Source organism: Giraffa tippelskirchi, chromosome 10 (assembly GCF_054371585.1).
Source record: "Giraffa tippelskirchi isolate mGirTip1 chromosome 10, T2T-mGirTip1v1.2.pri, whole genome shotgun sequence".
In the NCBI taxonomy this organism is placed as follows: Eukaryota; Metazoa; Chordata; class Mammalia; order Artiodactyla; family Giraffidae; genus Giraffa; species Giraffa tippelskirchi.
In genome coordinates, this window is record NC_137284.1 from 102,266,598 (window position 1) to 102,290,189 (window position 23,592).

Consider the following 23,592-nt stretch of genomic DNA (forward strand, 5'->3'; position numbering starts at 1 on the left):
ACCAGGTATGTTTAACTCAAGCGTACTCCATGTGAGAAATCCAAAGTTAATTTTTCATCCCATGCATAAATTTTCCTTGTATGTGGTTTGCTTTGATTTCAGTTACCTGTGAACCTTGCCCTTGCCCCTTGCTCTGTCCCCTCCTTGAAGGTATCCTGAGGTAATGGAAGTTTAAGTGTACCTGGCGTATTGTATTCATCTCCTGTGACTGCTGTAACAGATCAGCACAAATGGAGTGGCTTAAAACAACGCAAATGGACCACAGTTTTGGGGATGAGAAGTTTGCACGAGTCTCTCTGGGCTAATATCACAGTATCGGCAGGGCTGTATTTCTTCTGATGATTCTGAAGGAGAATCCATTTCCTTGCCTTTTCTAGCTCCTGGAAGTGGCCTGTACCCCTTGGCTCATGGCCCCGCATCATTCAACCTCTGATTCTCTCATCCTATCTCCTTCTTCGACCCTTACTTTTTGCCTCCCTCTTATAAGGACCTTTGAAATTAAATTGAGCCCACTCTCATAATCAAAGAAAATTTTCCCATCACAAGAGTCTCAACTTAATCATGTCTATAAAGCCTCTTTTGTCACGTAAGGTAACCTATTCACAGGTTCATGGGATTAGGAACTGGACATCTTTGGGGGGGTAAGGAAGTGCCTGCTATACACACAAAGGGCCATCCAGCTCAGCTACGTGTCCAGTGCATGAATTTCTTCCTCGGGTCCCTGGGGATGATTTCCTGGCTGTACTTGAGTAATTAAATGTCCAAGATCACATCATCACGTATCATGTCATCTCTCACAATGACTTCTTTCATGTTGAACTAGTTTCCTTCTACCTTCTGTCTGCTGGGTTGAGTTTTTCTGCTTGTCACCTCAACATCTCAAAGTTCAATTAACTTCTTGTCACCCTCATCTCTCCACTGATGGGTGCCTTCTCTGTATTGTTTATGGTCTGGAGCATACGTGTTCTGTCTCGTTCCTAGAAATGAAATCATTGCTTCACAACTGGTCTGGCCAATTAGGGTGTGACTGTTATCTTCCTTGTTTAAGGCATTGGTCTTTTGGAGGCAAAGGCTGAATTGCGCTAGCTTATTTGATGAATGTTCTTACCTTTTGAATTACATTTTCATGGGTAAAGCAGAGATACTGATAATACACTGGACATGTTTCTTAATCTCTGTACTTCAGTTTCCTCATCTGTAAAATGGAAATAACAGGACCTTGTTATAAGGTTTATGTGAGGATTTAATGAGATTCTACTTACAGCACTTGGCAAAGTACCTGACTACTGTCTAACTATCTACTACTAAGCACCATCATCATAATCTAAGTTCTCAAAAATCCTATAGTCATTTACATATGGTCTTTTGTTTTTAAGAAGTACAGAGACTTTTGTTTTCCAGCTCCAAAAGTGACAATAATTGTCTAGCACAGAAGAGGCACTGGACTAGCCCCTATGGCTGGGGACAGTGTTTTACTTGGTGTGATGAGCTTGTCCTCTGTGACTTTATCCAAGGCATTTGTAGGACAGAATCAAGATTTACAGCTACTGATAAAAGCCTATTGCCCATTGAGGATAAGCCACAAATCAACCCAATTTGATTGTAGTTACTGAACTCTTTTTGAATTTGTTCCTACTGCTGTGGCCTTATCTTTATCTCATCTACAGTGATATTTTGAGAAGCCTTTACATGTGTAAAGGCTTCCCAGTGAAACAGGGCCTATGAAACAGAGGAAAGTGTCAAGCCTGTCAAATCTACAGAGTAATAAATTTAAGAGGTGCAAGGTGTTAATAAACATTGTCAGGCAAGTAGCTTTTCATGATTGGTGCTATGACTCCATTTCATACCCACCTTATGATTTCTCTCTTAATTACCCCGGATTTGCTTTCTTAACACCATTTGGGCTTATTAGTTTTCTTTAGGTTGGCTTGCTCTAGAGTCAACCTCAAGTGTATTGACTTTAATTAACACTTGTTTCAACTTTATCCTTCGACATATTTTGGGAAAACATGACACCTTGCAGTATTAGAACACAGCAAGCTATGGATTCCTGAGGGGGGTGGACACAGGTAGAATGTCATCCGGGAGAAATGTTCTTGTCATATGTTCTCTTTTCAGAGAAATCTTACTTCAGTCTAAAAACTTTGCGAAATAAAAATAAAACTATAAAGAAGTTTGGGGAAAGATAAAGAGGGTTTCAGGGACAGTGACAGTTAAAGAACAGAAGAGCAAAATGTATGTATAAACTGTTTTTATTTATGAATGTGTTGTATTCTAGAAATTCTACAGAAAAGGAAACATAACAGAATAAAGCAGCCTTGTCCCTCCTACTGGCTCTCCCACGCCTACCTCTGCCTTTACCGCATCCCACTTGAGTGACACAGACTTGAGGCCCGAGGTTTATCTTGCCCTATCTAGACCAATGTCACAGACAGGAGATAGTGGCAGGGAAAGTTGGAATCCAGATCTCCTTATTCCAGTCTTCCTGAGACCCTACATTCTTTAGGCTTATTTGAACTCAGAAGAGAGAGAAGAATCCAGCTCAGTTATAATCTAAACCAGCTACAGGGGTCCATTTGGGAAGCAAAGGCCATATTAAACCTCCCTTTGGAAAGACAACATCACTTCCACGGATGTCTCATCCTCTTAGTGAGGGCTTCTCTCATGGGACAGCCCCTTTGCCTCATTCAACACCCCGTCCCCTTCTCTGTCTCAGTTTTATCCATAGCTCTTAGCATTATTCAGTGTGTTCTATGTTTTACCTCTTTGTTCAAAATCTTTTCCTACTAGAATCTAAGCTCTGCTGCGAAGGCATTTTTGCTTTGTTCATTGCTGAGTCTGCTGGACTTAAGATAATATCTGACACATAGTAGGTGCTCACAGTCTATTTGCTGAAAGAATACGTGGAGAAAGAATTTTGCGGCCCTGATGGTATTTTACTCTCCCTCCATCCCTGTTCCTCTGCAGGGCCCAGCCTGCACACAGGGGGAAACAGGTTGCCTTGCAGACCTCCCTGCCCCCACTTTGCTTAAGCCAGAATTACTGGCTCTGCCAATATATGAGAGTGGGAAGTCCCCCTCCCAAGAAACACTTACTCTTCATTTTGCAGGACAGTTAATCCCCATGTGGTTTGGACAAGCTAATCACTCATTATGAGAAATTTCTAAGGTAAAAGCCCCTGTAGCTACACTTCCCATTAATCAGTGTGTGTTTTATGGTGTGTGTGTCACCTCAGCCACTCATCATATGTCACCTACCCCAGAAGCAAAGGAATTTTCTTACTGTTGTGTGTGGGGGTGTGTGTTCTAAAGTACCTTGATTTTTGTATTGTTTTTTTTACCTGGCAGATCTGTTCATGGGAACAGTATTGTCAAGAATTTCCCCTCAGACAGTTGTTGAAATAGCACATGTGCAGACCATTAGCATTGCAGTCCCGTTTTGAGTTGAAACTGGTGAATTTGGAGGACAGTTTGTGAGCTTATTTATTCTGCATTGGAACTGTTAAAATAAATAGTGTTGAGAATGTATGTGTGTATGTATCAATACATATATATACATATAAATAAATATATAGAAACTTAATGATAAATATATAGTAATTAAATGAATCAGTTTATAAAAGTGTAGAGAATTTGTGAAATTTGTGGGGTCATATTTTCCTAATTTTTTAAAAAATTGAGATGGTTAAACAAGAAAACTTTCAAAGCATTCAAGTATAATTTTATATGTGTTGAAACATGTTGCTTTTCTCCTGGAGTTCCAAGTTCATTGCCTTCCCAAGTTGATTTGTAGGTGCTACATGACAGTACTGAGAAATTCATAAGACAGAGACCACTCTATCAATTGTTTCCATTAATGTACTCCTTACATACACTTTCTAAAGAGGGCGTGAGATTTCATCTTTTTTAGAACTTATTCAGTGTCTCCCTTTTGTGGCCCATCTGTTTCCTGGTCAGCCAAGGTTATTTGCAAATGATGCTCTTATTAAAAGTTGGCCTTTGTGGAGGAAGGTGACCACACACGCTGGTATTCCCCCATGGTTTTGAAAGCTAGGGTACTTTCTTATATACATTTCGATCAGGAAGTTTGATAAATTTCCCAAATGTGGGTACATTTGTATGGTTATTGTTGCTTCTGGTGATTTGCTTTCTTAAGGAGAGGGTTTTTTTGTGTGTTTTTTTTTAATTAGAACAAAGCAGTATTGCTTTTGAGTGTTCAAATGTTTGAAAGCTGTGTTAAGTAAAAGTACATTCAACCTTGCTGACCTCACCAATATTTACTTCAAAAACTTTCTAGTCACACGTTGTTGACTTACTTCTCACGTCCGTATCCACTTATTGCTTACCCCTAATGTAATTCTTACAGGAGAAATAAAAGCAGGTTGTCGGGCGTGTTTGCCTCTCTTTGCTAGTTGGCATACAATTTCTATTTTTTTTCCTTGCAGTAGTAAGAAAGGGGCAAAATGAAAAAAGCATTCAAGTTTCATAAATAGCCAATGGAGAAAAAAACCATAGATGATATATGTGTATATAGACTATGTCAGTTTGAATCCAGGGCCTTTCTGATTTGTTTTATAGCTTGATGGCAAGAAATATTAAGCCAAGTGTCTCTGTATGACTGAATTATTCTACATCTGTGTCTGTAAAGCACTAATCTGGATTCTTCCAGGGGTGAGATCATTTCGTCCATGAATTTTAGAAGATTTAAATTGTAACTGTACCCTTTGCAGTCCTATCATTTTCTTCCACTTAAGTATTTCTTCTTCTCTAAGTGCCTTGACTATAAAGTATTGAGACTAGTTTCTTTGAACCACCCCTGCTCAGCTGTCATTCTGTAATCACACCTCATAAATGAAATGAAGGAAATATTGAAAAATGGTGAAACTTCACAGCACCTTTCTACCCAGGTCCTTTATTTCCCTCCTAAATGTATGTTTTCAGTATTGCTAATTTCAAGCTAGCAGAGGCTGGCCTTTGCTTTTCCTGGATGTTGTCAGTAAGGGTGAGGATCTTATTATAGAAGTATAAATATTGTATGTTGTATGCTATAACACTATTTTTTATGAACTAAGCTTTTCCTTGATAGACTACTCTATTATACTTCCTACTATATATATAATGCCATTTCAATTTTCTTCTCCTGCTAGGTGAAATGCGGAATGATTTATATATCACTATAGAAAGGGGAGAATTTGAGAAAGGAGGAAAGAGTGTGGCCAGAAACGTGGAAGTTAAAATGTTCATTGTAGAGAGTAGTGGCCAGACCCTGAAGGTATGTTAATGCTGAATCCTTTTTGGTAAAACAATTTCACATCCTTGCCTTGGGTTCATCTTTAGTGTGATCAGTTAACTTATGATCTGCATTATTTTCAATCTTATTTTTCTTCTCCACCCCATGTAGTTTGTTTGTTTGTTTGTTTTTAATCATGAAAAGGGGGAAAATAAGCTTTCCGTTTGTTTAATTAATCGTGTCAAAAACATCCTCATAGCAGCTACTCCTTAAATGCAGCATTTTTATCCCATTTCATTTTTTCCCTTTCATCTGTTAGAGTTTTGGAGAGGTATACTTTTTCTTTGTGCAGTTGGGTTTTTTTTTCTAAGTCGCTCAGTCGTGTCTGACTCTTTGTGACCCTATGGCCTGTAGCTCTCCAGGCTCTTGTGTCCATGGGATTCTCCAGGCAAGAATACTGGAGTGGGTAGCCATTTCCTCCTCCAGGAGATCGTCCCTACCCAGGGATCGAACCCAGGTTTCCCACATTGCAGGCATTCTTTAGTGTCTGAGCCCATATTTAATCCTATGTATTTTCATTATGACCAAAATAGGACGTGGAGATTAGAGTATTGCTAATCGGGGTGATCATATCAGATTCCTTTGTGGAAGAAGTATTTCATGGAAGCCCCGGGGCTTACTGAGTTTTTAGGAAGGCACAGAAGGCTTTTGGCTGTGGCTGGTTGAGAATTTTGCTTTGTAGTTGTCTCCAAGTCGGGCACGCAGTTGCTCAGCTAGCATATGTCACTGAGGTCCACCTTTGAGCAGTTAGGCCCAGGGAGACCAGCCTCAGGATGAACCAAACACAGCCTGCCCGCAGAAGCAGGTGCAAAAACAGCCCCAAATAGGACTGAGGAAGTAATTTCACATTAAGTGCTGTTTTGGGAGCACACAGCCACAGCAAAGCAATTGTTCTGCTCCTTCCAAAATCATCTTGAAATGAAGCTGTCTTTAACCTGTGTGTTTCCTTTGTCAGGATTTTATATCCTTCGGCTCTGGAGAGCCACCGGCTAGTGAGTACCACTCCTTCGTGCTTTATCATAACAACAGCCCCAGGTGGTCCGAGCTGCTGAAACTTCCTATCCCCGTGGATAAATTCAGGGGTGCACACATCCGCTTCGAGTTTCGACATTGTTCCAGTAAGTGGATGGAGTGTCTCCGTGGCCTTGTTATGTTGGGTACTGCTTACTAAGCTGAAACAACAGTGTGGGATAGTCTGTAGAAAGTGTGTAACAAACCAGAGACCTCCATGAGAGAGAAATGGAGGTGAGTGGAATCCTGGGAGTGCATGGGTGCCATTCTCAAAAAACCAATAACCTCTGTGGAAGTAGCTGTAGAAATCTACAAGGTTTTTCTTAAGTTGATCACTTTCATAAAAATCAATTCATCACTTTCACAGTCTAGGAAGACTAAACAAAAAGAGGAGATGCACTATTAAAGGCCTGACTGGCTTGTGTGGTCTTAGGCACCCCTGACCCATGTGCTATCTTTTCAGCCCGGAGCTGATCCAGCTCTTAGACAGCTCAAGGGAACTCTCTGGGACTTTCCTAGGCATGTGAAGTTACCAGGAAAGCCTCTGATTGGCTCAGATTTATATTTGGTTTGCATATATCTATATCACTGTGTATTCTCAAACATGATTGGCACTTTGCAGGAATAGCAAGGAGTCTAGAATGAGCAAGTGAGAGAATTGGAGGTGAGAACCAGCAAGGGAGCAGCAGAACCAGATCCTTGTGTTTTAGGTCATGGGAAGGAGGACTTTGGATTTTATTTGGAATGAGAAAGAAGCATTAGAGATTTTAGATTGAAGTCAAGTCTGCCCACTGTATGGATGATAGATTGTAGGTGGGCCAGATGGGAACAGAAAAGCCATTCAGGAGGATTTTGCAGAATTCCAAGTACGAGATTTAAGTGGTTTGATTCTTTTATACAGATTTATTGACAGATTGGATGTGAAAGGAGGAGAAAATTCAAGGTTGATCTGAAGATTTTGGCCTCAGAGTTGAAGGAGTCATTTAATGAAGTGGGGAAGACAACAGGAAGAATCTGTTTGGAGAGAAAAAATCAAACATTCCATTTTAAATATGCTAAGTCTGAGAAGTCTATTAGATATTCAAGACATCAAGTAGACAGTTGAATGAGATCCAAGCTGGAGACTTAAACTTGATAATGAGAACATGTAGTTCATTGGTGTGCTGTAAATATTTAACCAGCACTCAGAGTGGTGGAGAGGGGAGGGGAAGCCCTAAATTATAGCATTTGCTGATTTCCATGGGGTAAATACTCCCACCATGGTCAATTTCAAGCTGCCAGCATGACGTCACTGATCTTGTAGTTGAGGGAAGATGCATACTGTCAGTTCTTATGAACCAGTACAGGTTAGCTCCAGCATATCACAGATATCCATGGTTTTCAAAGCCATCAGACTGGACGAGATATCTATGTATAAAGTTTAGATAGCAAAGGGAAGTCCAAGGATGGATCCTTGGGTCATTGACACGTTTAGATTTGGGGAGAGTGAGAAGTAGTCATTAAGTAGATTAAACAGGAATAGCCAGTGAGGTTGAAGGAGAATCAAGAAAGAATAGAACCTAGGAGACTAAATGAAGAAAGCTTTTCACAAGGGATTGATCATGTGTCAGGTGCCAGTGACAAATAAGGACCAAGAAATGATCTCCTGATTTGGCATCATGGAAGTCATTGAACCTGACAGGTGGTTCTCTTGGATTTGTGGAGTTGAAAGCTGACTGGAGTCAGTCGAAGAGTAAGATGGAGAAAAGGAAGGGCAGGCAGTGAGTATAGACAGATCTTTTAAGAAGCTTTGCTATAAAGAATACTGGAGAGCAGAGAAGTGAGATAGTAGCTATAAAACAAGTAGGTCATAGGAAGTTTTTGCTGTTGTTTCTTTTTTTAAATGGAACTTTTAAACTATGTTTGGGAGAAATCATTCAGTAGAAGAAAACCTGATGATGTAGAGAGTGAGGACACCTGTAGGAGCAGTGTCCTTGAGTTGGGGAAGGAGCACAGGACCTGGGACTCAAGGATAAAAATTAGCCTTGGGTGGGAGCGTGGGCAGTTCAGGGCTAGGAGGGCAGATGCAGGTGAGTGATAGGTGGATGCGAGGGTGTTGAGGGAGTTCTCTCTCCATGAGCTGAAAGTGAAAGTATCAAGGTATTGGAGGCTTGAGAGACAAGGAGAATGGATGAAATTATTGTCTAGAAAAGTAGAGGAGTGTGCTGATTAGGTAAACATAGAAAGTTTTCCTACCCCAGGATGCTTTTGTAGTTCAGTTCAGTTCAGTCGGTCAGTCATGTCTGACTCTTTGCGACCCCATGAATTGCAGCACGCCAGGCCTCCCTGTCCATCACCAACTCCCGGAGTCTACCCAAACCCACGTCCATCGAGTCGGTGATGCCATCCAACCATCTCATCCTCTGTCGTCCCCTTCTCCTCCTGCCCCCAGTCCTTCCCAGCATTAGGGTCTTTTCCAATGAGTCAACTCTTTGCATGAGGTGGCCAAAGTATTGGAGCTTCAGCTTCAACATCAGTCCTTCCAATGAACACCCAGGACTGATCTCCTTTAGGATGGACTGGTTGGATCTCCTTGCAGTCCAAAGGACTCTCAAGAGTCTTCTCCAACACCACAGTTCAAAAGCATCAATTCTTTGGCGCTCAGCTTTCGTCACCGTCCAACTTTCACATCCATACATGACCACTGGAAAAACCATAGCCTTGACTAGATGGACCTTTGTTGGCAAAGTAATGTCTCTGCTTTTAAATAAGCTATCTAGGTTGGTCATAACTTTCCTTCCAAGGAGTAAGTGTCTTTTAATTTCATGGCTGCAATCACCATCAGCAGTGATTTTGGAGCCCAAAAAAATAGTCTGACACTGTTTCCACTGTTTCCCCATCTATTTCCCATGAAGTGATGGGACCAGATGCCTTAATTAAGTTTAGATTAGGCACAGAATAAGCCCCAAATTGGATTCTGCCAAGGTGTAGTATTATGAGTGGACGTGTGGAAGGGGGACGGTTGAGGGTATTTTCACTGAAGTGGTTAGAATGATGGGCCATAGAAGTGGGAGGTGGGAATGGAGGGGTAAGGAGTGGTGAGTCAGCATATTGGAAGTCCCAGGGGGCAGAATTGTTCAAGTTGAGCTACAAGAAGAAATATATTGCAAAGTCAAGAGGTGGAATCCATAGATTTAGGAGTTTTATTAATAAAAGGGGATTGTATTAAACATATTATACGTAACAGTCTATTTAGTTCATTAATCCTGATCTAATAGCTTAGGAAAAAAGGCTATGTACTTTAAACTTTACTTGGTATTTATTTTTATTTTATAACCAAGAGCAAATTTGGGGAAACTCTTGCTTTGTTTCTTATCTTTGCTAATTTTATGCATCTTGGAATTTTTTTTTTTATCTTTCTGAATTGAATACCAAAAACCATACCAAAAAGACAGTCAAAGCAACTTAAGAAATTACTTCTAAATAAGAATTGCCTCCTAAATCACAAGTTCCATACCCAGCACACTCACTGACGTAGAAGTCTTTCCAGAGATCTTTGCTGTGACTTTTGTTTGAAGAGTGTTTGTATTTCCCCATTTTCTCTTTAGGCTTGAAATTAATGATTTAAAAAGAAAATCCTTCACTGTAATCACAATTCAGGACTGCCCTCATGCTAGGAACCTAAGCCAGCCAGCCAGAATTACTCTGTGCACAGGGTTCCACATCCCTGTGGTTAAATGCCAGAAACAATTGGAAGGGGATAATGTGTTTATTATTAGAGTCTCTTGTCTGATCCTCAAGATCTCTGTATCTGACTCCTCTAGCATGGGGCTTACTGTATCCCAAAGCTGGACTTTTCTGTCAAGTAAAACCTCCACTTCCACAGTTGTGTGGGCAAGAATAACAGGCCAGCCCATGATGGCTACCAGCCTGCAACTCTTCTTGGCACATCTAAATACAAAGACAGAGTCCAGTTGAACAAACCAGATTCTCTTTCATGCGGTCTTCATTTTTGGAGAAGCTGAAGCTGGGTGGAAAGTTACTAGAATGGCACACAAGAGGTCTGGAGCAGGTGACATTGTGATAGACCTCTCAGTCTCCTTATCTGTAAACAGTTGCCGATGACCCTTGTTCTAGCCATTGTAATTTAGTTGGGCATCTGAAACCTCACTGCCTCATTTCTGGCATACAAATACGACTGCAGTAAGCTCTTATCAAACTATTAATTGCAGTTTGTTTGTCTGCGTGCCTGATTCCAAGGAGGTGGCTTTCAGAGGTCTCTGTTTATACGTGTGGCTGTAGGGAGAGTTCATTCATTCACTCATTCATTTATGTTCCATATGTTTGTTGGGAACCTACTATGTTCTTGGCATTCTTGAAATACCATGCATAGAGTAAAATAAAGCAGACAAGAATCTTGCCCTCCATGGTGCTTATGTTAAGGGGTTGTGGTTGGGCTATGAGGAGAAGAAACAGGAAATCTACAACTTCAAGAAACAAACAAACAAAACACGTAATTTAAAATAGTGAATCCCTTGAAGAAAATTATTCAAGGAATATAACTTACGGTTATGAGGCGGGACTATGGGGCTAGAGGGCGGCCACTGTAGACAGAAGTCCCATCGTACGACTGCTCTCCGTTGTGTAAAGGGAGCAGGTGTGTATGCGTGTGCGTGCTCGGGGCAGAGGGGTTCTATTTCTTCATGATCACTCATCTCTACAATCTGTGTGTCTGAACACAGTTGTGTAAGCATACACTGAAATAACTGACTGATTCTTTTTTTTGCTTTTCCTTCTACAGCAAAGGAGAAAGGAGAGAAGAAATTGTTTGGCTTCTCCTTTGTTCCTCTGATGCAGGAAGATGGTAGGACACTTCCAGATGGCACACACGAGCTCATTGTGCATAAGGTAACATCAGTCAGAGGTTGGGGGCAGTTGTGAAAAACAGGGCAGAAGTACTAACTCACAATCTTATCCTCACTCTGGAAAAGAGAAAAAATGGACTGTAAAGATACTCTTTTGGATGATTGCTGGCAGGGAGAGTGCATTTTTGAGAGTAGTATCTCTAGATTCTGTCATATTCTGACACATATTTTAAAGATTTTTTTTTTTAACTTAATTGAAATAAGGGTATTTGGCTAAGTCTATAGGATGACCTTGAAATCCTATCCATGGCTGTGATAGGATTAGACAAACCTTACAAATAAAGTTTTTAATATTTTAATATATTAATATTTTAAAAATATTCCCATACTTGCTTTCTTATCTGTATACCCCAGAAGCAAATTTTGCAAGGTCACCTTTCCATTTGTCTTGTTTGCTGCTCTCACGAAGCAAGGGAGAAATGGCTGTTCTTTGTCATGACAACTTCAGTGGTTGTTGTTAAACTCTCTATATTTTGCAGCAAGAATTGGTATGCAAACATTTGGGGAGAAAAATATAGTGTAGTAGGCAATAAAAAGAAAATTCACCTAACAAGAGATCCTTAGGAATTATCAGAGAATACTAGTAATAATGAAATACTGAACAGAAGCACTTACAACTATGAAATCAAGCACTAAAGTATATGATTTTCTCCAAAATCTTTCTCCTTTTCATTTCTCCATTTCTGTAACCACATGCTCTTCCAGGCTCTTGTCAGCTCTCAAACGGACTCACTAGTCCTGCCCACCTGGGCCTTCTCTCCTTTTAGTCCATTTTCCAGTCAGCCATTAGGGTGACCTGTCTAAGGTGCAAATCTTACCAGGCCCCTGCCTGACTTCAACCCATAGAAAAGCTTCCCATTGCCAGCAGTGGAAATGGCAGGCTTTCAGGTATGTTGGGCTGCCTCGTCCCTATGCCTCACCTCATGCCATTTCCGGTCCTCTACCTAATGCCCCAGTCACTTCCTGCCTGCTGGTTTCCCCCAGCTCCACTTGACATTCCTGCTGTCATGCCTCCCCAGTCTCCCAACAGTTGGCTCCTCCTCATCTGCAGAGGCTCACCTGAGCCGGAAACTTTGGGAAAACAGTCCCCACACCCTAGTTCCTAGTCTCTGTGTTCCCAGCTGACAGTGTGCCCGCCCATGAGTTCCCCAGGTATCTGCACAAATCTCTTACTATTGTCCTCATTACATTGGCAAATGGTTGTCTGATGACCCCTCAACTCAGCATGGTAGGTTTAGGAGCCCTTCAGGAGCAACAGCTGAGTCAGAGTGGTTCTGGCTTGTGGCAGATGTGCAGTGAAGATACACTGAGTGAAGGAAGGAGATGACAGAGACTTTCTTCACATTTGGATTATTGCTGGTAAAATGGGTGTGCATGCACAAGACACCGGGTAATTTTTGTTTGTGCATTGGTAGGTATGTGCATATTTCTTGAATCATTTATTTTCTGGTTGTTTGTTCAGCACATTAACTACCACAGACCACAGGGCAGACATTCTTCTAGCAACTGGGAATATAGTGATGAATAAGACGATTAAAGTGCCTCCATTTCTGACACATACATTCTCTAGACTTCAAAAGTGACTTAAATGAATTCTTGATGTTAAATACAGAGAAAGAATATTTTCAAGTAGAGTAATACTAAGGCACACAGAGGAGCTAAATGCACGAGACACCTGAGATGATCTATTTATATAAATAAAGGTCTGCAGCCCCTTTATGTGAGATGGATAATATGACAGGCTGTGTCTTCAGCTACAGTTTTCCAAAAGACATAAGTGGTACTTGATGTGAATGTTGGTGATCTTGACTCTGTGTACCATTAAATCTTCACACAGAAAAGGCAGGGCTAAGGTAACTATTAACTTCCTAATAATATTTAGAAGAATAAATCACTTCTTTATGACATTTCACAAGGCTTCCCAAGTGGCACAGTGGTAAAGGATCCACCCACCGATATAGGAGATGTAAGAAATGTGGGTTTGATCCCTGGGTTGGGAAAATCCCCTGGAGGAGGAAATGGCAACCCACTCTAGTATTCTTGCCTGGAAAATCCCATGGACAGAAGAGCCTGGTGAGCTACAGTCCACGGGGTCGAAGAGAGTCAGACACGACTGAGTATACATGACATTTCACAATGTAGGCTCTCTCACCTGTGGATTGGAGGGTGTTTTTGGGTGGCAGGTACTAACTTTCCAGTCAAGTCTGGATTGACTTCCTCTGAAGAAGTATAAATAATATTAAGACTCTTAGTTGCTGATTAGAGACACCCATGTACTTAAAATGCCAGGAGGACAGGTAGCAGGGCTTGCTTCTCCATGTGAGCATTCAGCAGTCCAACTGGTATTGGTTCCCGGGCATAGACTCATTCTATTGCATTACCTGGGGTCTGTCAGGATGCCTTTGACAGAACCACCATTTTTCTCAAAAGTGGAGCTTTGAGTCATCTCAAGGCCTTGCACAAATTTTCAATGAATACACAGAATTCCAATCCAGAAAGCATAAGAAAATTTATTTGAGCATCAACAGTGTAAAGAGCAGCTCTTCCCAGTGATCTTCCTCCATCACGAAGGAGGCTCAGAATGGTATCTGTAGTTCATCTCATGCGGGGCAGGCCTATGTTGTGCAGACCCATGATGAAGCATTAGCTCCACAGAACAACCTAAGTAGCTGAGTCTTATGATTAGGATTATTCAGTGTTGCTTAAAGAGAACTGGAATACCTGCCAAGTATAACATCTTTTGTTTTTCATCCGGTTGATGCCATGGTTTTCTTTTTCATAGTACTGAGCCAAGAAGTTCAATTTCTACTTAAGGGCACTTGCGGGTTATGATTATAAAACCATATTATGAGCATAATGTTATTCTTCCTCTGCCATGATGGGCAGTCTCACAGCCTGCTGATGATTACAACCTTGAATTTATTAATTTAAAAATTTGGATGAAAAAGGAAGCTAGGAAGAGGAATGGATTTCAAATTACTGAGTGAAAAATAGCCCATTTAATAAGTGATGTTGGGAATCTTCTCAACCCAGGGATCGAACCCAGTCTCCCACATTGCAGGCAGACTCTTTACCATCTGAGCCACCAGGGAATCCCTCATAGTAGGATATTTAAAATCGACTTTCCTCCTCATGTAAGGTTCTGGTTTAGAAGATTCATTTCTGCAGTGAACTAAGAAAAAAAAAGTGGTATGTTGAAAACTGTTTAATAGCCTAATTTGGGCCTAAAATTTATGAAAGAGATAATAATTTCCCCTTGTGACAGTGACTGAATTTCTGAGTATGTTTTAAGGAAATCATTATGACAGAGTTGTTATCAGTCAGTGGTCTGGCAAGAACCTGGACTCATCCTCTAGGGTAGGAGCTAAAGAATTCTGAGGGCAAAGCTCCCTTTCAAAGTCATTTTCACCTTTACATAATTGATAGTATGTTTGCAGTGGTATTCCATGGAGATAACCGCTGAAATCTACAAAAATCCAAATATTATAGCTTTAGAAAGGGAAGTGAAAGAACTTGATTAGTCATCATTAAAGATTTTGTGCTTCCAGGGTCCCTTTTCACCTCTGAGGACATCAGTAATATCTCCAAGTAGTTGATGGCTAAGTCCAAAACTTGCCTTTGGAATTCCTAAGTTGATTGTAACAGCATTTAATCTTGCTAAGTTTTGTTATTTTGCTGCATTCTGCTAGGTTTGTTGTCTTTCTTAAATTTGTAGAGATGTTTTGGACTACTTCTTGCCAGCTACCTGCTGGAAAGCAAAGTTAAGAAAAGAGGTTGAAATAATAAGCTTAACAAAATTCATTTTCCAAAAGTCTATTAAGGATAATAATATGAAGGTCCAAAATAGGAGGATAGAAAGTTAATAACTATGCACTCAAGTCTCCATTCTGACCTATTCTAGTGAAGGATTTTTATTTCTTTGAAGTACATGCCAAAATACTCTCAGGTCTAGTTTGTATGTATAGATAAACAAGTAATAATACAGTTTACTTTTAAAGAAATTGAGGTTTTGCAAATTCATTATGTTGATTAACACCACTATGACTCAAGTGACCCAACTCAGCCAGACTGGGGATTTGCTTAGTAGAGAATCTGATTCCTTAGGGTGGGATTTATTGCTTCTGAGCAAGAGAAGGGCCAGATAAGAAATCAGCTAAATAGAGGATGATCATGTTTCCTGGCTGGAAAGGGATTAGTTTAATGTATGGCCTAGATTGCAAGAGTCTTTGATGAATTCATTTCACTTTTGCTCCCTAGAAGTTTGTTCACAAATGCTTTGTGTCTCATTTTCTCCCTGCATTGTTTCAGTTTGTTATGCTATACTCCAGTTCCCCACCTGGTCCATAGAAGTCCAGCACAGCCCCTCTGCACTAGTTACCATCTTTGAGGTGAATTTCTGAGATTGAGTTGCTTTCCACTTATCCTTTCCTATACAATGTTTGTATTTATAAGTAAAATGAAAAAATGACAGGAGTCTGAAAAATTTAATAGACTGATAGGTTCACCACCCATCTTGCTGTGCAGAAAACTCTACATACTTCTCCAGTGATTCTGAAAGAGACACCCCTGTAAGTGAAAGTCGCTCAGTCGTGTCCGACTCTTTGCGACCCCCTGGACTACACAGTCCATGGAATTCTCCAGGCCAGAATACTGGAGTGGGTAGCCTTTCCCTTCTCCAAGGAATCTTCCCAACCCAGGGATTGAACCCAGGTCTCCTGCATTGCAGGCAGATTCTTTACCAGCTGAGTGACAAGGGAACCCCACAAGGACACCCCTGTAATCATGAGCAATAGATCTTAGACAAGCACAAAACATATCTGTCCACCCTGGGCTTAGGCATAGGAGCATTGGTCACATAACCATTGTTTTGTTACAGACTGTGAGAGAAATTGAGTAGCATACACCTGCAAAATTACGTTAAAAAGTAAGTAGCCTGGTAAATTTAGCATAAAAGAAAGTAAGTAGCTTGGTAAATTTAGCATAAAAGTAAGCCAAACCAGACTTCCCTGCAACTCAAACTGTAAAGAATCTGCCTGCGAGGCAGGAGACCAGGGTTCAATCCCTGGGTTGGGAAGTTCCTCTGGAGAAGGGAATGGCAATCCACTCCAGTATTCTTGCCTGGAGAATACCATGGACAGAGAAGCCTGGCGGGCTACAGTCCGTGGGGTGTCAAAGAGTCGGACATGACTGAGCAACTAACACAGTCCAACACAAGCTAAATCAAGCAAAGAAAACAAAAGAAAGGGAAAATAGCTAAGATAACTTAATAAGTGGACTTGGTTTCAGCCCTGAAGGCTACTAATGTACGGGCAGAGAGTGCTTTCATTCTCAGTAATTAATATCACTACACAATCTTTTAAAATGCTCTGCCTCTGCTGAACTCTGGCTCTCCTGCTCTCTGTGGCTCTCACACAGAGAGCTTCCTGTGTGGCCCCTGGAGTAGAGAAAGCTCCTCTTCCGAAGCCTTGTGTTCAGTGTCCTGACACTAGATCTCTTTAAATACCCCACTGCATGTAAAGATACCATTCTCCATCCTCTTATAAAGTTTCCATGCCCTATCTCTATAAGGCTTATTCCATGCAACATGGCAACTTTCTACCTGTTCTGGTTACTGTTTTCTTTGTTGTTCAATCACTAAATCATGTCCAAATCTTTGTGACCACATAGATTGAGCACACCAGGCTTCTCTGTCCTCCACTATCTCCCAGAGTTTGCTCAAATTCCACTGAGTCCCTGATGCTATCTAACCATCTCATCCTCTGTCACCCTCTTCTCCTTTTGCCTTCAGTCTTTTCCCAGCATCAGGGCATTTTCCAATGCATTGGCTCTTCGCATTAGGTGGCCAAAGTAATAGAACTTCAGCGGTAGCAACAGTCCTTCCAGTGATTATTCAGGGTTGATTTCCTTTAGGATTAACTGGTTTGATCTCCTTGCTGTCTAAGGGACTCTCAAGAGTCTACTCCAATACCACATTTTGAAGGCATCACTTCTTCGGTGCTCAGCCTTCTTTATGGTCCAACTCTTTATGTCAGCAAAGAGATGTCTGTGCTTTTTTAATATAGTCTCTAGGTTTGTCATAACTTTCCTTTCAAGGAGCAAGTGTCTTTTAACTTCATGGCTGCAGTCACTGTCTGCAGTGATTTGGAGCCCAAGAAAACCAAATCTGTCACTGCTTCTACTTTTTCCCTTTCTGTGTGCCATGAAGTGATGGGACCAGATGCCATAATCTTAGTTTTTTAAATGTTCAAAAAACTAGCCAGCTTTTTCACTCTCCTCATTTACCTTCATCAAGAGGATCTTTAGAAACTAAAGTTCCTCTTCACCTTTTGCCAATGGAGTGATATCATCTGCATATCTGAGGTTATTGATATTTCTCCCAGCAATCTTGATTCCACTTGATGATTTATCCACCCTGGCATTTCATATGATGTACTCTGCATTGAAGTTAAATAAGCAGGGTGACAATATACAGCCTCGATGTACTCCATTCCCAGTTTTGAACCAGTCTATTGTTCCACATCCAGGTCTAACTGTTGTGTCTTGACTTGCATACAGATTTCTCAGGAGACAGGTAAGGTGGTCTGGTATTCCCATCTCTTTAAGAATTTTCTGCAGTTTGTTGTGATCCACACAGTCAAAGGCTTTAGTATAGTCAGTGAAGCAGAGTAGATGTTTTTCTGGAATTATGTTGCTTTTTCTGTGATCCAACTAATGTTGGCAATTTGACCTCTGCTTCCTCTGCCTTTTCTAAATACAGCTTGTATACCTGGAAGTTCCCAGTTCACATACTGTTGAAGCCTAGCTTGAAGGATTTTGAGCATTACCTTGCTAGTATGTGAAATGAGTGCAGTTGTACAGTAGTTTGAACATTCTTTGGCACTGCCCTTCTTTGGAACTGGAATGAAAACTGACCTTTTCCAGTCCTGTGGCCACTGCTGGGTTTTCCAAATTTGCTGATATATTGAGTGCAACACTTTAACAGCATCATCTTTTAGGATTTGAAATAGCTCAGCTGGGATTCCATCACCTCCACTAAATTGTTCAGAGTAATGCTCCTTAAGGCCCACTTGACTTCACATTCCAGGATGTCTGGCTCTAAGTGAGTGACCATACCATAAAAATTATCTGGGTCATTAAGACTTTTTTGTATAGTTTTTCTGTGTATTCTTGCCACCTCTTCTTAATCTCTTCTGCTTATGTTAGGTCCTTGCCGTTTCTGTCCTTTATCATGCTCATCCTTGCATGACATGTTCCCTTGTTGTCTCCAATTTTCTTGAAGAGATCTCTAGTCTTTCCCATTCTATTGTTTTCCTCTATTTCTTTGCATTGTTCTTTTAAGAAGTCTTTCTTATCTCTCCTTGCTATTCTCTGGAACTCTGAGTTCATTTGGGCATATCTTTCCCTCTGTCCCTTGACTTTTGCTTCTCGTTTTTCCTTAGCTAGTTGTAAAGCTTCCTTAGACAATCACTTGGTTTTCTTGCATTTCTTTTCCTTGGTGATGGCTTGGTCACCGACTCCTGTATGGTGTTAGAAACCTCTGTCCATAGTTCCCTTCTTAGTCCTCAGAAGAACTACTGACAAGACTTTACCACTCTGCCTGCCTCACCACTTCCCCTGTCCTTAACAGAGAAAACAGAAGCCATCAGACAGGAACTTCCTTAACTTCATGTGTTCTCTTTCTTGCTACCTGCACACTTATCTGCCTCCTTCCTTTCCTTCCTGCTTCCTGTCTCAGGGGATGGGGCAAGACTCCTTCCCTTCAAGGCAAATGCTTCCACCTGCTTCTCTCAGGATCTTCCTCTTCTGGCTCCCCTGGGACCTTGCTCCTCTTAGCTTCCCCTCTTGTTTCCTCTCTTCTGGCGCTGTTCTCAGATTTTTAACACTCTCAAGCCTTTTTCTTTTGCTTTTTTTTGAATTTATTTATTTTAATTGGAGGCTGATTACTTTACAATATTGTGGTGGGTTTTGCCATACATTGACATGAATCAGCCATGGGTGTACATGTGTTCCCCATCCTGAACCCTCCTCCCACCTCCCTCCCCATCCCATCCTTCAGGGTCATCCCAGTGCACCAGCCCTGAGCACCTTGTTTCAAGCATTGAACCTGGACTGGCGATCTGTTTCACATATGATAATATACATCATTCAATGCTATTCTCTCAAATCATCTCACCCTCACCTTCTCCCACAGAGTCCAAAAGACTGTTCTATATATCTGTGTCTCTTTTGATGTTTGGCATAAAGGGTCATCGTTACCATCTTTCTAAATTCCATATATATGCGTTAGTATACTGTAGTGGTGTTTTTCGTTCTGACTTACTTTACTCTGTATAATAGGCTTCAGTTTCATCCACCTCATTAGAACTGATTCAAATGTATTCTTTTTAATGGCTGAGTAATATTTCATTGTGTATATGTACCACAGCTTTCCTATCCATTCGTCTGCCAATGAACATCTAAGTTGCTTCCATGTCCTGGCTATTATAAACAGTGCTGTGATGAACACTGGGGTACACGTGTCTCTTTCAATTTTGGTTTCCTCAGTGTGTATACCCAGTAGTGGGATTGCTGGGTCAAATGGCAGTTCTATTTCCAGTTTTTTAAGGAATCTCCACACTGTTCTCCATAGTGGCTGTACTAGTTTGCATTCCCACCAACAGTGTAAGAGAGTTCCCTTTTCTCCACACCCTCTCCAGAATTTATTGCTGGTAAACTTTTGGATAGCAGCCATTCTGACAGGCATGAAATGGTACCTCATTGTGGTTTTGATTTGCATTTCTCTGATAATGAGTGATGTTGAACATCTTTTCATGCGTTTGTTAGCCATCTATATGTCTTCTTTGGAGAAATGTCTGTTTAGTTCTTTGGCCCATTTTTTGATTGGGTCATTTATTTTTCTGGAATTGAGCTGCATGGGCTGCTTGTATATTTTTGAGATTAATTCTTTGTCAGTTGCTTCATTTGCTATTATTTTCTCCCATTCTGAAGGCTGTCTTTTCACCTTGCTTATAGTTTCCTTCATTGTGCAAAAGCTGTTAAGTTTAATTAGGTTCCATTTGTTTTATTTTTACTTTCATTTCCATTACTCTGGGAGGTGGGTCATAGAGGATCCTGCTGTGATTTATGTCAGAGAGTGTTTTGCCTATGTTTTCCTCTAGGAGTTTTATAGTTTCTGGTCTTACATTTAGATCTTTAATCCATTTTGAGTTTATTTTTGTGTATGGTGTTAGAAAGTATTCTAGTTTCATTCTTTTACAAGTGGTTGAACAGTTTTCCCAGCACCACTTTTTAAAGAGATTGTCTTTTTTCCATTGTATATTCTTGCCTACTTTGTCAAAGATGAGGTGTCCATAGGTGCGTAGATTTATCTCTAGGCTTTCTATTTTGTTCCATTGATCTATATGTCTGTCTTTGTGCCAGTACCAAACTGTCTTGATGACTGCAGCTTTGTAGTATAGCCTAAAGTCAGGCAGATTGATTCCTCCAGTTCCATTCTTCTTTCTCAAGATTGCTTTGGCTATTCGAGGTGTTTTGTATTTCCATACAAATTGTGAAATTGTTTGTTCTAGTTCTGTGAAAAATACTGTTGGTAGCTTGATAGGGATTGCATTGAATCTATAGATTGCTTTAGGTAGTATATTCATTTTCACTATATTGATTCTTCCAATCTATGAACATGGTATATTTCTCCATCTATTTGTGTCCTCTTTGATTTCTTTCATCAGTGTTTTATAGTTTTCTATATATAGGTCTTTCGTTTCTTTAGGTAGATTTATTCTTTTATTTTATTCTTTTTGTTGCAATGGTGAATGGGATTGTTTCCTTAATTTCTCTCTCTGTTTTCTCATTGTTAGTCTGTAGGAATGCAAGGGACTTCTGTGTGTTAATTTCATATCCTGCAACTTTACTATATTCATTGATTAGCTCTAGTAATTTTCTGGTGGAGTCTTTGGGGTTTTTTTATGTAGAGGATCATGTCATCTGGAAACAGTGAGAGTTTTATTTCTTCTTTTCCAATCTGGATTCCTTTTATTTGTTTTTCTTCTCTGATAGCTATGGCTAAACTTCCAAAACTGTGTTTAATAATAGTGGTGAGAGTGGGCACCCTTGTTCCTGACTTTAGGGGAAATGCTTTCAGTTTTTCACCATTGAGGATAATGTTTGCTGTGGGTTTGTCATATATAGCTTTTATTATGTTGAGGTATGTTCCTTCTGTTCCTGCTTTCTGAAGCGTTTTTATCATAAATGGATGTTGAATTTTGTCAAAGGCTTTCTCTGCATATATTGAGATAATCATATGTTTTTTATCTTTCAGGTTGTTAGTGTGTATTGCATTGATTGATTTGCAGATATTAAAGAATCCTTGCATCCCTGGGATAAAGCCCACTTGGTCATGATGTATGATCTTTTTAATATGTTGTTAGATTCTTTTTGCTAGGATTTTATTAAGGATTTTTGCATCTGTGTTCATCAGTGATATTGGCCTGTAGTTTTCTTTTTTGTGGCATCTTTGTCAGGGTTGGTATTAGGGTGATGGTGGCCTCATAGAATGAGTTTGGAAGTTTACCTTCCCCTGAAATTTTCTGGAAGAGTTTGAGTAGGATAGGTGTTAGCTCTTCTCTAAATTTTGGTAGAATTCAGCTGTGAAGCCGTCTGGTCCTGGGCTTTGCTTGCTGGAAGATTTTTGATTACAGTTTTGATTTCCATGCTTGTGATGGGTCTGTTAAGATTTTCTATTTCTTCCTGGTTCGGTTTTGGAAAGTTATACTTTTCTAAGAATTTATCCGTTTCTTCCAAGTTATCCATTATATTGGCATATAGTTGCTGATAGTAGTCTCTTATGATCCTTTGTATTTCTGTGTTGTCTGTTGTGATTTCTCCATTTTCATTTCTAATTTTGTTGATATGATTTTTCTCCCTTTGTTTCTTGATGAGTCTGGTTAATGGCTTGTCAATTTGATTTATCTTCTCAAAGAACCAGCTTTTAGCTTTGTTGATATTTGCTACGATCTCTTTTGTTTCTTTTGCATTTATTTCTGCCCTAATTTTTATAATTTCTTTCCTTCTACTAGCCCTTTTTCTTTAAAGACAAACTGCACTTGTAATAGCTACCACACTGTCTCTTCCTGTCCCATCTCAGCCACCTTCAGAAAAGGCTGGTCTTCACTCACTGTCTCTACTTCCCTCCATCCCATTTGTCCCTTGGGCTACTTTCTGTCCTCGAAGCTCAAATGAAATTTTCCCCTCAAGGTCACTAGCACCTTTGCTGTGGCCAACCTTCTTGACACTTCCTAAATTTTCCCTTACCTATAACATGTAATACTATTGATTACCCTTCTTGAAAATCCCATGTTTCATGGTCTGACTGTTCTCCTGAGTCTCATCCTTTTACTCCTTTGAGTACTCTTCCCTCTTATCTGTATTTAAAAAAATTTTTTTAGTAAAGTATGTTTTTTGTTGCATGTGCTCAGTCACTCAGTCATGTCCAACTCTTTGTGGCCAACTGTAGCCTGCCAGGCTCTTTGCATGAAATTTCCCATGCAAGAATACTGCAGTCGGTTGCCATTCCCTGCTGCAGAAGATCTTGCCACCCTAGGGATCGAACCTGCATCTCTTGTGTCTCAGGGATTGAACCTGTGTCTCTTGTCTCCTGCATTGGCAGATGGATTCTTACCACTAGTGCCACCTGGGAATCCCCTAGTGAAGTATAGTTAACTTAGAAACATTGTGTTAATTACTACTGTACTGCAAAATGACTCAGCTATACACATATATATTCTTTTTCATATTCTTTTCCTTTATGGCTTATCACGGTATGTTGAATATAGTTCCCTGCGCTGTACAGTAAGACTTTGTTGTTTATCCTTCCTGTATATACTAGTGTGCATCTTATCTGCATCTTAAATGTTGGTGTTATCATGGATTTAATCTTTGGACCCTGTCCGTGTCTTCTACACTCTGGAACCATCTCACCCACTTCCGTGGGTTAATTTGCCACGTCTCTGCTGATGATATCCAGATCTGGGTTTGTAGTTCAGGACTTTTACCAGCCTACTGAGCATCTTCAGTGGGGTCTGCCAGAGACGCCTCTTAACTCAGCTTGTCCAAAACTGAATTTTTTTATTCCATCTCCATCCTCTCCTGTGGTGAATTGAAACCTTCAGTTTTTCGTGACTGCTCACACTTTACCTTACCGTCTAAACACTTGGTTTCATGACCAGTCACTGCCTCCTCCTTGGTGGTTCTTTAAGGAATTTAAACCAGAGACAGATATCAGAATCAGCCTGAGTTTCCCTTCTTTAAGAAGTTCAAAGTAGTCCCAAGGCTTTTTTGGCCCGAAAAAAGAATCACATCATTTAGCCACACTCAACTACATATAGTTATCTGA

At 40.4% G+C, this 23,592-nt stretch overlaps 1 protein-coding gene across 2 annotated transcripts in view; it reads left to right on the forward strand.

Moving 5' to 3' along the window:
• The window catches only part of DOCK4 (dedicator of cytokinesis 4), a 482,101-nt gene that overhangs the window by 286,235 nt on the left and 172,274 nt on the right, over positions 1–23,592 (forward strand). For both annotated transcript variants that reach the window (XM_081537146.1, XM_081537147.1), the window contains 3 exons: positions 5,147–5,271; positions 6,245–6,407; positions 11,081–11,187. In XM_081537146.1, the coding sequence (XP_081393272.1) occupies positions 5,147–5,271; positions 6,245–6,407; positions 11,081–11,187 (395 nt within the window). The remainder of the gene's footprint in view (positions 1–5,146; positions 5,272–6,244; positions 6,408–11,080; positions 11,188–23,592) is intronic.